We start from the raw sequence: 14,362 nt of genomic DNA, 5'->3' as shown, positions 1-14,362 counted from the left end.
AGTCGTAAATGCTTTGGTGAAATAAAGCAGGGACTCAAGAAGGAGAGTGTCTGGGAGTGGGGCTGTTGACTGGGTGGCCAGGGGAGGCCTCTGGTGAGAACAAGCCAGCTGTGTGGAGAGCTGGGTCCTGACAGCAAATGCAGAGGCCTTAAGGGGACAGCACACTGGGCTCCATGTGTCACAGGAACGGCTGGGGGCTGTGTGGCTGGAGCCCAGTGTGCTGTGGGGAGGGTGGTAGGAGACAGGTGTAAGCATTGATGGAAGCTGCTGAGAGGAGCTTGGAGCCTATTCTGAGGTCACGGGGCAGCCACTGGGACCTGAGGCACTGGTGTTACTGGGTCAGGCCTTGAGTAGTAGCTCCTCTGGCTGCCATGTTGAGAGTGGGTGGAGGGGCTGAGCTGTGGTGTATCTTCCCTTTTGTAGTAAGTCTGTTTTGTGGGGGTTGGGGGGCTACCTAACCAGAGAGTTCGGGGTGCCTGGGGCTGCCTCTTCGTAGGTTGCTGGACAGTGCCTCCTGGGTGTGCCTTTTCTAAGAGAGCGCGTGGAGGGGCTTACTGGATGTCGCAAAGGAAAGAGAAGGTGGGTGAGCAACCCACAGACAGTACTGTGTTGTAGTGGCCGGGGCGCTCAGCTCTGCCACCTTCTGCTGTGTGCTGTGTGGCCTCGGGCAGGTCACTGTATCAACGAGTGCTTCAGTTTCCTCATCTGTAAAATATAGTACCTACCTCTCATGGAGACTGCGGGAATTCAGCACAGCTGCAGCTCTCGGCTCGGCACACAGTAAGTGCTCAGTCAACTGTAGCCTTGGTAGGAAGGCCCCAAGCCAGGGGATGGCTCACCAGCCCCCTTACACAGGGAATTTTGATCATGTGTTTGTGAGGCTGAGAGAGAGAGGGCCTGATCTTTGTGCCCATTATCCTATGCTCAGAGAGAGAGGATGGAGCTTGGGCCGAGTGAAAAGAGGGGAGAGGAATGTTAACAGGAGTCGAAAATTCAAACACTCTTAGGGGCTAGGCAGAAGCTTCCAGTTTACAGTCTCTGTATTAGAAGCAAAGCAAAGAAAGAAGATGGAGGAGTGAGAAGTGGAGTTGGAGTAGGAGAGATGGGTCACCACAAAGATCATAAGGGATGGCATTGCCAGGCAGGAGGCAGCTCAAGCATCACCAGAGGCAGCTGTTACTACTCACAGTGACATTGATGGTCATTGATGACTCACGTGGCCTTGTCAGCTTCCTTTTCAGCAGGAAGGCAGGAGCCATCTACCCGGATACAGTGGCACTGATCTTCGACCCCATCCACCAGTGGCTGTCCTGTGTGTATAAGGACCACAGCATCTACATCTGGGATGTCAAAGACATCAACAAAGTAGGCAAGGTGTGGTCAGAGCTCTTCCACAGCTCCTACGTCTGGAATGTGGAGGTGAGCCCCTCTCTCCCTCCCCCTCCCCCTGCTTAGCCCCCAGCTGGGGCTCAGCTGAGGAAGCTTCTGCAGAGTTTGGGAAGCCCATTCAGCCATACCTGCAAAAGATACTCATGGACCCCTACTATGTGCCAGGTGCTGTTCTGGGTGCTGGGGACACAGCTGGGCAGGAAACTGACACAAGTCCTGATCTCCTGGAGCTCACATCCGGGTGGTAGAGTAAACCTGTAAACATATCAATATGGAACGTGCCAAGTACAATACTTCTCTGAAGAAAAACGAAGCCGCCTAGGGGAAAGGGGGTTCAAGAGTGCTCTTCTAGAAAGGAGAGTGGTCAGGGCAAGCCTCTCTGAAGATGTGACATTCGAGTGGGGGACCTGCAGGAAGTCAGGGGTGAGGCGCGCCACCATTGTGGGTACGGCAAGTGCAAAGGTCCTTCAGCAGCAGCGTGTGTACCCCAGGGAGCTTTCTGTCGAGGGTGTGCGTAGTTCACGACTGTTTTTTTTTAATTGATTGATTGGCTGTGTTGGGTCTCCATGGCTGCGTGCGGGCTTTCTCTAGTTGCGGCAAGTGGGGGCTACTCTTCGTTGCAGTGCGCGGTCTTCTCATTGCGGTGGTTTCTCTTGTTGCGGAGCAAGGGCTCTAGGCGCGCAGGCTTCAGTAGTTGTGGCATGCGGGCTCAGTAGTTGTGGCGCATGGGCTTAGTTGCGCCATGGCATGTGGGATCTTCCCGGACCAGGGATAGAACCCGTGTCCCCTGCATTGACAGGTGGATTCTTAACCACTGTGCCACCAGGGAAGGCCTTTTTTATTTAAGTGTTGAAAAAGCCTTTATTTTCTGAGAATGAATCTGTGGGGATTTTTCATTCTGAAGCTGTTCTAAGTATAATACTTCTTGCAGATAAGACTTGTAGATAAGATAAGGTAGAGAAAGAATTGTAGTCTGCTTTTTTTTTTTTTCCTGAAAATTTCTTATTATTAGGAATGTTTGTTCTAGAGAAATTATGTTTTCAGTGGCCCAGTTCAGGATTGTGAGAAATAACTTTATCCTTTTGAATAGGCATTATTCAGCCCTTTGCTTGAATACATCTCCTTTCGTGGATCTGACATGTTTGTTGATAGCACTTTTCTCACTTAACAAGAATGTTTTTTAAATAACTTTTGAAATTTATATATAAATATATTATTCTTAAAAAAAGGTGAGATATTACAGATCAAGCTAAAGTCTTTTTTGATCACCTCCCCAACCCCCACACTTGCTGTCTCTCTCACCCTCACTCTTGTTATCAGTTGATTATGTGTTTTTTTTTCAATTCATTTTCTTTGCATCTGCTGGTTATTTATATATATATTCTCAACAGAAATATCTGTGGGTAGATCTTTTAATCAGTTCTGGAAAGTTCTCAGCCAATATGGATTTAAGAGTTGCCTCTACCCCATTCTCTCTTTTTCTGTTACTCTAATTTGCTGTCTTTTTCTATCCTTCATATTTTTTTCAATAAAACAGAGATCTAGAAAACCACACGAAAGAAATGTGCAGTTGATTGATTATTGTTAGCAGCTGTTGACACTCGATGCCTAGATCCCTTTATTCATTGGGGTTGCAATATGGTGATATTCTAATTCTATCATTTCTTTTTATTAGTTGGACTGCTTATATGAAGAGAAACTTCCCTTCATCTACCATTTGGTCACCCAGTGGTACACTTCCTATAGGAAAGGCAGGATAAATGCTTGATTCTTTCCCTTTAATTACCAGTTTCCAAGATAATGAATTGGTTCCTTGTCCTCTAAAGGTAACTAGTTGTTTTTATTTAATATCATTATAAATTCACATATTTGAATATATTGGATATATTTTAATTGACTGCAATTACTAACATTATTGGAGCTCAAATTGTCCCATCTTTGGCCAGTGGAAGCCTCTTCAGGTTGGCTCCTGAGTCCTTTGGACATGATGCCAGTAGTCTTTGATTAGCTACCTTGCTAACGACAAGGGATGACAAGGTGTTCTAGCCTCATCTTGTGCATTTCTTGCCCCAAACCTGGAATCAGCCATTTCTTGAAGAAGCCCTGTTTTTTGTTTTGTTTCGTTTTTTCACTTTGGATTGGCATGTCAAAGTCACAGTCTGGTTGCTGGGGATGCTTATAGCTGTTGGATTGATCCTTCCAGAATCCTAGTTCTCAAAGACATAGGGGGATGATGGAGTTAGAGTAGCCCCAGTTAATCATTTCCTTGTTCCCACATTATAATACAACAGCCTAAGAATGATAATTCAATTCTGAAAACAGTTAAAACAATTTTTTTTGCAAATGTTCTCCCCATTCTCCCCTAATTTTTAGATTAATTATTCTGTATCTATATGATCTGATCATATAGTCATTATATACTATATTCTCTCCCTTTTGACCCCATTTATTTGAGGGGAGTATAAGTGTACATATATATTATGGTAAAATATACATAACATAAAACTTACCACTTAAATCATTTTAAATATACAATTCAGTGTTATTTAGGACATTCACAGTGTTGTACAACCATCACTACTGTCTAGTTCTGGAACTTTCTCATCACCCCAAAAGGAAACTCTGTACCCATTAAGCAATCACTTTCCATTCCTACTCTTCCCAGCCCATAGCAACAGCTAATCTGCTTTCTGTTGCTATGGGTTTGCTTGTTCTGAATGTTTCATATAAATGAAATCACAGAATATGTGGACTTCGTGTCTGACGTCTTTCATTTAACAGCGTTTTCAAGGTTCATCTATGTTGTAGCATGTTTCAGTACTTTATTCCTTTTTAAGGTTGAATAATACTATTCCATCATATGGATAATACATTTTGTTGTGCATTTATCAGTTCATGGGCATTTGAGTTGTTACTTTTTGGTTTATTCCCTATTAATAATAGCCAAAATAACATTGTGGCTATTGTGAATAGTGCTATTGTGTAAAAGCTTTGTTTGAACACCTGTTTTCACTTCTTTCGGGTGTATACCCACCCAGCAGTGGAATTACTGGTCATGTGGTAATTCTATGTTTAAGTTTTTGAAGACCCACCACCGGACTTTTCCATGGCAGCTGCATCATTTTACTTTCCCACCAGCAATGTATGAGAGTTCCAATTTCTCCACATCCTTGCCAGCACTGGTTATTTTTCTGTTTGGTTTTTTAAAAATTATAACTATCTTAGTATTTGCAAGGTATTGTGGTTTTGACTTGTATTTCCTTAATGATTAATAATTTTGAGCCTCTTTTCATGTGCTTGTTGGTCATTTGTATATCCTCTTTGGAGAAATGTCTATTCAAGATTTTTGCCTATTGCTTTTTTTATTTTAATTAATTAATTTTTAAAAATTTATTCTTGGCTGCATTGGGTCTTCGCTGCTGTGCACGGGCTTTCGCTAGCTGTGGCGAGCAGGGGCTACTCTTCATTGCGATGTGTGGGCTTCTCTTTGCGGTGGCTTCTCTTGTTGTGGAGCACGGACTCTAGGCGCACGGACTTCAGTAGTTGCAGCACACGAGCTCAGTAGTTGTGGCATGTGGGCCCTAGAGAACACGGGCTTCAGGAGTTGTGGCGCTTGGGCTCAGTAGTTGTGGCTCATGGGCTAGGTTGCTCCACAGCATGTAGGATCTTCCTGGACCAGGGATTAAACCCATGTCCCCTGCATTGGCAGGCGGATTCTTAACCACTGCGCCACCAGGGAATTCCTGCCTGGTTTTTTTGGTGGTTTTTTTTTTTTTTTTTGCGGTATGCGGGCCTCTCACTGCTGTGGCCTCTCCCGTTGCGGAGCACAGGCTCCGGACGCGTAGGCTCAGTGGCCATGGCTCACGGGCCCAGCCACTCCACGGCATGTGGGATCTTCCCGGACCAGGGCACGAACCCGCGTCCCCTGCATCGGCAGGCGGACTCCCAACCACTAGGCCACCAGGGAAGCCCTTTTTGGTGTTTTTTTAACATCTTTATTGGAGTATAGTTGCTTTACAGTGTTGTTAGTTTCTGCTGTATAACAAAGTGAATCAGCAATATGTATACATATATCCCCATATCCCCTCCCCCTCCCTATTTCTTAATTGGGCAGTTTGTCTTTTTGCTTTTGAGTTGTAAGAGTTCTTTATATATCCTGGATACTAGACCCTTAACAGGTATATAAGTTGCAAATATTTTCTTCCATTCTTTTTTTTTTAGAAGTTTTATAGTTTTATTTATTTATTTAATTTATGGCTGTGTTCAGTCTTCTTCGCTGTGTGCCAGCTCTCTCCAGTTGCGTCGAGCGGGGGCCACTCTTCGCTGCAGTGCACAGGCCTCTCATCGTGATGGCCTCTCCTGTTGTGGAGCACGGGCTCCAGGCGCATGGGCTTCAGCAGTTGTGGCACACGGGCTCAGCCACTCCACAGCATGTGGAATCCTCCCAGACCAGGGCTCAAACCTGTGTCCCCTGCATTGGCAGGCGGATTCTCAACCACTGCGCCACCAGGGAAGCCCTTCTTCCATTCTTTATGTCGTCTTTTCACTTTCTTGATAGTGTCCTTTGATGAACAAAGGTTTTTAATTTTGATGAAGTCCAATTTCTCTATTTTTTGTTTTGTTGCTTGTGCCTTTGGTGTCATATCTAAAAAACCATTGCCGGGCTTCCCTGGTGGTGCAGTGGTTGAGAGTCTGCCTGCCAATGCAGGGGACACGGGTTCGTGCCCTGGTCTGGGAAGATCCCACATGTCACGGAGCGGCTAGGCCCGTGAGCCAGGGCCGCTGAGCCTGTGCGTCTGGATCCTGTGCTCCCCAACGGGAGAGGCCACAACAGTGAGAGGCCCACGTACCGCAAGAAAAAAAAAAAAAAAATTGCCAAATTCCTAGTCATGAAGATTTACTCCTATGTTTTCTTCTAAGAGTTTTATTATTTTAGCTCTTCCACTTAGGTATTTGATCTCTTTTGAGTTAATTTTTGTATATCGTGAAGTAAGGGTCCAAATTCATTATTTTGCATGTGGATGGATAATCCCAGCACCACTTGTTGAGCAGACTGTTCTTTCCTCCTTGGGTGATCTTGGCACACTTGTTGAAAATCAACTGGCCATAGATATGTGGGTTTAGTTTTGGATTCTCAATTTTATTCTACTGATATATGTCTATCTTTATGCCAGTACCACATTGCTTTGATTACTATAGTTTTGTAGTGATTTGTTTTGACTATTTGGGGATCCTTTGCAATTCTATATGAATTTTAGGATCAGCTTTTCCATTTCTGCAAAAAAGACTGTTTACGTCCATTGTAATCTTTATATTTTCCTTTCTTCTGCTAGCTTTTGGTTTAGTTTTCTCTTCTTTTCCTAGTTCCTTAAGGTGAGAAGTTAATTGATTTGAGACCTTCTTTTTTTGTAGGCATGTACAACTGTAAATTTCCCTCTGAGCATTGCTTTTGCTGCATCCCATAAGCTTTGGTATACTGTATTTTCATTTTCATTGGTCTCAAAGTATTTTCTAATTTCTTTTTTGATTTCTACTTTGACCCATTGGTTATGTAAGGGTGTGTTAATATCCACATATTTGTTAATTCTCCATATTTCCTCTGTTATTCATTTGTAATTTCATTCCACTGTGGTTGGAGAAGATTGTTTATATGATTAAAGCCTTTTAAGGTTATTGAGACTTACGTTGTGGCCTATATGTGGTCTATTCTGGAGAATGTTCCATGTTCATTTGAGAAAAATGTGTTCTGCTGTTACTGGGTGTTCTTTATCTCTCTAGATCTATCTTTTTTTTTTAAGCTGAAGCAGTCATTCATTTTATTTATTTATTTATTTATTTATTATTTGGCTGTGTGGGGTCCTAGTTGCGGCACGTGGGATCTTGCGTTGAAGCGTGTGGGCTCTTTGTTGTGGCACGCGGGCTTCTCTCTTGTGGTGCATGGGCTTAGTAGTTGTAGCATGTGGGCTCTATAGGTGTGGCACGTGGGCTCAGTAGTTGCGATACGTGGGCTCTCTAGTTGTGGCGTGTGGGCTCTCTAGTTGTGGTGCACAGGCTCTAGAGCACACAGGCTTAGTTGCCCCATGGCATATGGGATATTAGTTCCCCGACCAGGGATCGAACCCACGTCCCCTGCATTGGAAGGCGGATTCTTAACCCCTGGACCACCAGGGAAGTCCCCTAGATCTATCTTTTATTGAAAATGGAATATTGAAGTCCCCAACTATTATTGTAGAACTGTATATTTCCTCCTTCAATTCTGTCAACTTTTTCTTCATATATTTTGGGTCTCTGTGTTAGTTGTATGTTTGTATTTGTTATACCTTCTTTATAATTGACCCTTTTTTGTCACTTGTAATAATTTTTTACTTAAAGTCTGTTTTGTCTGGCATTACTATAGACATGCAAAGCTCCCTTTTGGTTACTATTTGTATGGAATATCTTTCCATACCTTCACTTTCAACCTGTATGTATATTTGGATGTAAAGTGAATCTCTTGTGGGCAACATATAGTTGGATTTTTTTTTTTTTTTTTGGCGGTACGCGGGCCTCTCACTGCTGTGGCCTCTCCCGTTGCGGAGCACAGGCTCCGGACGCGCAGGCTCAGCGGCCATGGCTCACGGGCCTAGCCACTCCGCGGCATGTGGGATCTTCCCAGACCGGGGCACGAACCCGTGTCCCCTGCATCGGCAGGCGGACTCTCAACCACTGCGCCACCAGGGAAGCCCTGTTATATCCTTACTTTTATCTGTACTTCTTTACTTTGTCTCTCTTGTCCCTACCCTGATCAATTTTGTTTCCATTCCCAGCAGTTTCTCCTCAGTATAGGCCTTTGTCCTGAAAGGAGCCCTGGTAGGTTAGTTTTGAGAGCTCACCAGGCCTTGATTTCTCCAGCCGCTTCAGGCCTTACTGCTGAGCCCTGCACTCAACCACTATTGGAGTGGATGACCCCCCACCCCCACCCTGCCAAGTTCAACTACTGTTCAGTTTGGCCAGTTGTGCTTTCCAGTGAATACCTGCTGGCTACTTTGAGGTTAGAATACCTCATTGCTCCTCTCTGCTTTCTCCCATATACATATTGAGAACACGTAGGTCTTATGACTGGAGGTAGTTTGTTCCTACCTGCTTGTATTTGGGGAGTTATGAGAATATCTTGTTCACCTACTTTTGTTATAAATATTGTCCATGGGGTTTTGGTTTTGCTTTCAGGTTTCTCTTTTTCATGTGGGAATTTTGAATTAAAAATCTGTGATGCTGCTGTCATCATCATCTCAGAATCCAGGCTTCCATATTTTGAAATTTCTTTATATGTTATCTCTTTGTCTCTCTGAGTTGCATTCTGAATAACGTCTTTAGTTCTATCTTTCAATTCAGTTAATTTTCTTTTCAACTGTGTCAAATCTTTGGTTTTTAATATGTTTTATTTTTCATTTCTAGGAGTAGTTCTATTTTGTTCCTTTTCAGCTCTGCTTGGTTGTTCTTTATAGTTTCTGGTTGGCTACTCATACTTTTAATCTTGTCAAAGTTCTTTTATTTCTTTAAACATAGTAAACATAGTCATTTTAGAGTCTGTTAGATAATTCCAGTATTTGAAGCTAGACTCTGTTGTTTCTGCTGCTTCTTGCTCGTGGTACCTTGTTTCCTTTTGTGCTTAGTGATTTGCGCTACCCATTTTCCTTAGAAATTGATTTGTGGGGATGTTTTATGGACTGGACTGAAGATGGGGCATGGTAATATATGGTAGCATTTTGTGTCTTTTTTTTCTTGCAAGGCGTTACACTAAGGCTGTTTATCTGCAACTTACTTTTATTTCACCATGCAATAGTATATCATAGTGCTGTCATTGAAGTGCTTGTAATGAATCTCCTTTGCCTTGTTCTCTGGGGACTGTAGGTGTATCCTGAGTTTGAAGATCAGAGAGCTTGTCTGCCATCAGGATCTTTTCTGACTTGTTCCTCAGACAATACCATCCGCTTCTGGAACATGGACGGCAGCCCTGACTCTCACTGGCAGAAGAACATCTTCAGTAATGTAAGGGGCTTCATTGTGAACCATCTTTTAGGAGGAACAAAGGCCTACTTGAATCTAGGATAGGGGGGTAGGAGGGAGTTTTATGGAACCTCAGTGTTAATCTTCACTAGGGACAGGAACCAGGAACCAAGGCTGGTCACTCTCTGTCTCCTATCTCATTTCTCTCTCTCTCCCTCTCTTTCTTTCTAGGTTACATGGTCTTTCCTGTCTGCTTTTTTAAAAAAAAATATATATATATATATATATATATTTATTTATTTATTTATTTTATTTTTGGCTGTGTCGGGTCTTGGTTGTGGTCCTCTCTGCTTTTCTTTACCACTCAGCTCCTGCTGTCTCGGTGTGTGTGGACACAGCCACTCCAGGCAACCCGACATACTCAACAAAGAAGAAATTGCTCCCCAAGTCTTGAGTTAGAACTCCCTGGGAGAGCACCTGATGGGCCAAACCAGGCAGGGGTGTCTCCTGTCTAGCTAGCTGCCACGCGGTGAAGCCTGAGGTGGAGGTGCTGGCAGGATCCCAAAGAGAGCCATGATGAGAGGCTGGGGAGAAACACTTTACTGAAGAAATGGTTGGTGTTGCTAGGTCAGTGAAGGAGCTTCTCTGAGGAGCTGAGGCCTGAATCATGCATTCACTGATTCTACAGATAGTTATTAAGGTCAGTGCTAGGTGCTGTGCTGCATGCTGGGGACATATCAGTGACTAAGGCAGACCCTTCTCCTGGCCCCGTGACACCTACAGTCTAGTAGGGGGAGGCAGCCAGCCAATAACTGCACAAATTATGATATAATCACAAGCATAATAAGCACCATGAAAGAAAGTTGTAAGGTATGAGTAAGATGTATCTAAAGTCAGTCATCTGATTTTATCTGTGGCATTAGGGGCAGCCTCCTGGAGGAGGAGATAACTGAACTGAGATATGGAGGATTGGGAGGAGTAAAGAGGGGAGGAGAGAGTGTTCTACACCAAGGGACAAAGGCCTTATGGCTGCAAAGAGCTTGATGAGTTGGAAAACCCAAAAGAGGTTAGTGTGGCTGGAACAAAAAAAGCTCTTAATGCAGGGTGTGTATAGCAAATGCTCCTTTACGACTCCCCTCACCAGCGCCCCACGTCCCCCTGCCATACTAACATCTTCTCTTCTGCATCTGTGATAACCATGTTATATTTGGTTGCACACAATAGAAAAACCCGAAGCGAGGTAAAAGTTTGATTTTCTGACTTGTAAAAATAGTCTAGAGGTAACTAGTCCAGGCTGTTTTGGCAGCTGTAGGAAGCCCTTAGAGACCCAAGAGCTGTCCAGCTCTCCACTCTGCCCATTCTGAAGGAGTGGCCCTTGTCATCGTGGTCCAGGATGGCTGCTGATGCTCCAGTCATCACATCCAAGTTCCAGGCAGCAGGATAGTGGGAAAGAAGCAGAAGAGTTTTCACTTGCTTTACACCTCATTGACCAGAATTTATTGACACAGCTTCATCTAGATGCAAGGGAGTCTGGGAAACATAGTTATTATTCTGAGTGGTGAAGCTCCCAGGTCAGAATTGGAATTCTGTTACTAATGAAGAATGGGAGACTATCAGGAGAAAAAATTGCAGAGGTGCTCCAGAGCTTCTCATAGCACTGACCTAAGTCCTTTCCCGCTTGCAGACCCTGCTGAAGGTTGTGTATGTGGAGAATGACATCCAGCACCTGCAGAACATGTCACACTTCCCAGACCGGGGGAGTGAGAATGGGATGCCTGTGGACATGAAAGCTGGGGTACGAGTCATGCAGGTCAGTCCTGATGGCCAACACTTGGCTTCAGGCGACCGAAGTGGAAATCTGAGGCAAGTGGGCCCTGGCGTTGTCTAGTGTACATCTCCCAGCTTGGGCTCAGGTACTAAGGGCAGTGGGGAGGAGCCCTGGCCTTGGCACCTCCAGCTGCCTGTTGGGAATGAGGGACTGTGAGTAGCAATCTGGTAGCCAGCCACCCCTGGGAACATAAGCTGAGAAGGGGCTTCCAGAAGGGCTAGCTCAGGGTAGATCAGGGTAGCTACCGGGGCCTCAGCAGCTGGACCATGTGAACTCTGCCTGCAGGGTGGACAGGCAAACTTGCATGACTCTCGGGCATGGTGACACCTTCTCAGCCACATGGTACCACTGCTGAACCATCAGAGAAGATGCCAGCTGGAGCTTGGCATTTCTGGTGGCCCTGAGAGAGGGACCAGAGGATGGGACATCTGAGGGCTCGGGCTGTTTACCACCCTGCAGAGGTTTTTCAAGATGTGACAGGCCCAATAGGTGCTGACAGAATATGAGTCCTGTCACAGGGATCAGGTTTAAGGTGGCGAATGTCAGCTATGACCCCCTGGGTAGTGGAGCTGTTGCAGAATGGGAGGGACTGGGGCACTGAAGAGCATGTGCCCCATAACGGGGCAGCCACCACGCAGCACCAGTAGTATAGCCTCCAAGTTGTCATATCTTCCCATTGTCTAAGAAGAACATAAAGTGCAGACTTTTTCTGTGAAATTCCATGGTTTTTAAATGTTGGCAGCTGTTGTGATGTCAGTCACTGCATGAGGCAAACTGAACGTGTCAGGGGGCTGCTCCCGTTGACAGCACTTGGCTGTCAACGGTGAAAACAGTGAGGAGAGGTAACGTGGGCATAGCGATCTTCCCCCGGGCTGGCCGCTGGCCTGAGTACCATGGGTATTGACTGATTTAATCCTCTCACCGACCCTCTGGCGTAAGTGCTGTTATTCACTCCACTTTCAGATGGGTTCCCTGAGGAAAGAGAGGCCAAGTGGCTTGGCTAAGGTCACACGGGTAGAGAGTGGAGAAGCTGGAATTATTATTTCTTATTTCAGTCCTGGATGACCTGTTGTCTGATTTCATTTGGCAAGAATGTGAGGAAAGTCTGGATCTGAGACTCTTTAAGAATGAGAGGGAGTTCCCTGGGGGTCCAGTGGTTACGACTCCACGCTTTCACTGCTGAGGGCCTGGGTTAAATTCCTGGTCAGAGAACTAAGATCCTACAAGCCACAGAGTGCAACCAGAAAAAAGAAAAAAAAAAGAATGAGAGATTGGAATCAAATGTTCCCACCCATGGGTCCTATCCTTGAGTATGACCTCTGACCCCTGCCCCAGCCCCAGGAATCACCTCTGATATATCCCTATCCTAACCTTTGTTCCCCCAGAAGACCATCCTAGGTGTTACCCATGGACAGAAGGGGCGGGGTGCCCGCTGAGGTTCTCGCAGGCTTGGCAGGTTTTTAGATGAGAAACTGGTTGGGCACCTGTAGACTACTTGGCCAGGGTAGGGTGTTCTCCACGTCACCTACCTGGCTGCTCTGACCTTTTCTAGTAGTGGCAGAGCGTCTGGAGCTGAGGGGTGGGGGCGCCAGGCAGGGTACAGCAGGCAGTGTGTATCTCTCAGGATCCACGAGCTGCACTTCATGGACGAGCTGGTCAAGGTGGAGGCCCATGATGCTGAGGTGCTGTGCCTGGAGTACTCCAAGCCTGAGACAGGTGAGCCCATGGCAGGGGAGCAGCCTGCCTGGCAGAGCCACAGGGAGGAGTAGTTGGTGTCTGGTGGGACCGTAAATGACAGGGCAAGACTCGACTTGTTTACCCTGGTCCCCAGTGCCCCGAACAGAGCTCAGGCTAAAGAGGTGAAGGTTGAATGAGTGAATATATGAATGAGCTCCTCCTCTGCTGGAGAAGATAAAGATAGATCAGTAGTCAAACATATTCTTTTGAAAAAGTTTGACGCTTACAGAAAAATTGCAAGAATATTATAATGAATATCTGTAGCCTCTTCACCCAGGCTCCCCAAGTTTTTTCTTTTAAATCCTGTCTGACCTGTGACAGAATTATCTGCTTCCCCTCTTTCCATTTCTGTGTATTTGCGCACCTGTGTGTATATACACTTGTAATAAAATAATAGCATGTGCATTATTATTATTAAAGCGTGTATATTATTATTATTATTATTTGCTGAACTACTTGAGCGTAAGTTGCAGGCATGCTGCGCTTTCACCCTTAAATGCTTCTGTGAGCATTTCCTAGGAAGGGGGACATCTATTTACATGACCACAGTGCACTTATCAAATGTGCATCTTATCAAATCTGTCATCTGTCTGGGGTTCTTATTCACATTTTGCCAGTTGTCCCAATGCTGTCCTTTATAGCACCTTTGTTTATCCAGTCCAGGTTCACATTTCAGTTGTTGTGGCTCTCCTGTCACCTTTGTTTTGGAATATTTCCACAGCCTTATTTAATTTGTCTTTATGACTTTGGCTTTCTGCAGAATATAGATCAGTCATTTTATAGAATTTCCTTCAATTTGGGTTTGTTGTTCTCATGATTTGATTCCGATGATACATTTTTGGCAGGAATATAATGTAGGTGGAGTTATGTCCTGATAATGTGCGTTCCCATGCTCTTCCTTCCCCCACACCCTCTGCCCCACCAAATTTTCTTTAAATTTCTTTTCATTCAGTACACCTCTCCCGAGCTCCGCTCCACCTCAGGTCATGTGTTAGGCCTCAGACATAGCAGGTGTCCCGGCTAGGCACTGTCTGAGGGGGCCAGCACGAAGGTCCAGTGGCTGAAGGAAAGGTGGCAGCATGTGGTCAGTAGGGCCTAGATGAGGCTCGTGTAGCCAGAGCTCAGAGAGTGAGGGGGCAGTGTTTTGGGGAGGTTGAGAAATTGGCAGGGCCTTACGTGGCTGCCAAGTAGCTGGACTTGGTAGGGAGGAATGCTGGGCTCTGCTGGAATGTCTGGTGTGGGCACAAGTGGAGGAGTGTCCACGTGTACATCAAGATTCATCCTGCAGGAGCTGGTGGCAAGGGATGTGAAATGCCAGGGTTTGGGGCTCTGGGGAAAGACTGCGCAGAGTGGGGGAGTGGCCCCTTTCCGGGTTTGTGGCAAGTTGACTGCAGTTAAGAAACCGAACTCCTTCTTCAAGGC

The 14,362-nt window shown here is 45.4% G+C and overlaps 1 protein-coding gene across 5 annotated transcripts in view; it reads left to right on the top strand.

Annotated features, from left to right (window-relative positions):
* The window catches only part of WDR62 (WD repeat domain 62), a 46,011-nt gene that overhangs the window by 12,983 nt on the left and 18,666 nt on the right, over positions 1 to 14,362 (top strand). For 4 of the 5 annotated variants that reach the window (XM_067720091.1, XM_067720089.1, XM_067720090.1 and 1 more), the window contains exons 9-12: positions 1,230 to 1,419; positions 9,280 to 9,417; positions 11,060 to 11,238; positions 12,828 to 12,919. In XM_067720091.1, the coding sequence (XP_067576192.1) occupies positions 1,230 to 1,419; positions 9,280 to 9,417; positions 11,060 to 11,238; positions 12,828 to 12,919 (599 nt within the window). The remainder of the gene's footprint in view (positions 1 to 1,229; positions 1,420 to 9,279; positions 9,418 to 11,059; positions 11,239 to 12,827; positions 12,920 to 14,362) is intronic. The other variant, XM_067720087.1, reaches the window with a different exon arrangement.

Source organism: Pseudorca crassidens, chromosome 20, assembly GCF_039906515.1.
Source record: "Pseudorca crassidens isolate mPseCra1 chromosome 20, mPseCra1.hap1, whole genome shotgun sequence".
Classification (NCBI taxonomy): domain Eukaryota; kingdom Metazoa; phylum Chordata; class Mammalia; order Artiodactyla; family Delphinidae; genus Pseudorca; species Pseudorca crassidens.
The sequence above is the reverse complement of the archived record's forward strand: the minus strand, read 5'-3'. Positions and strand labels throughout refer to the sequence as shown.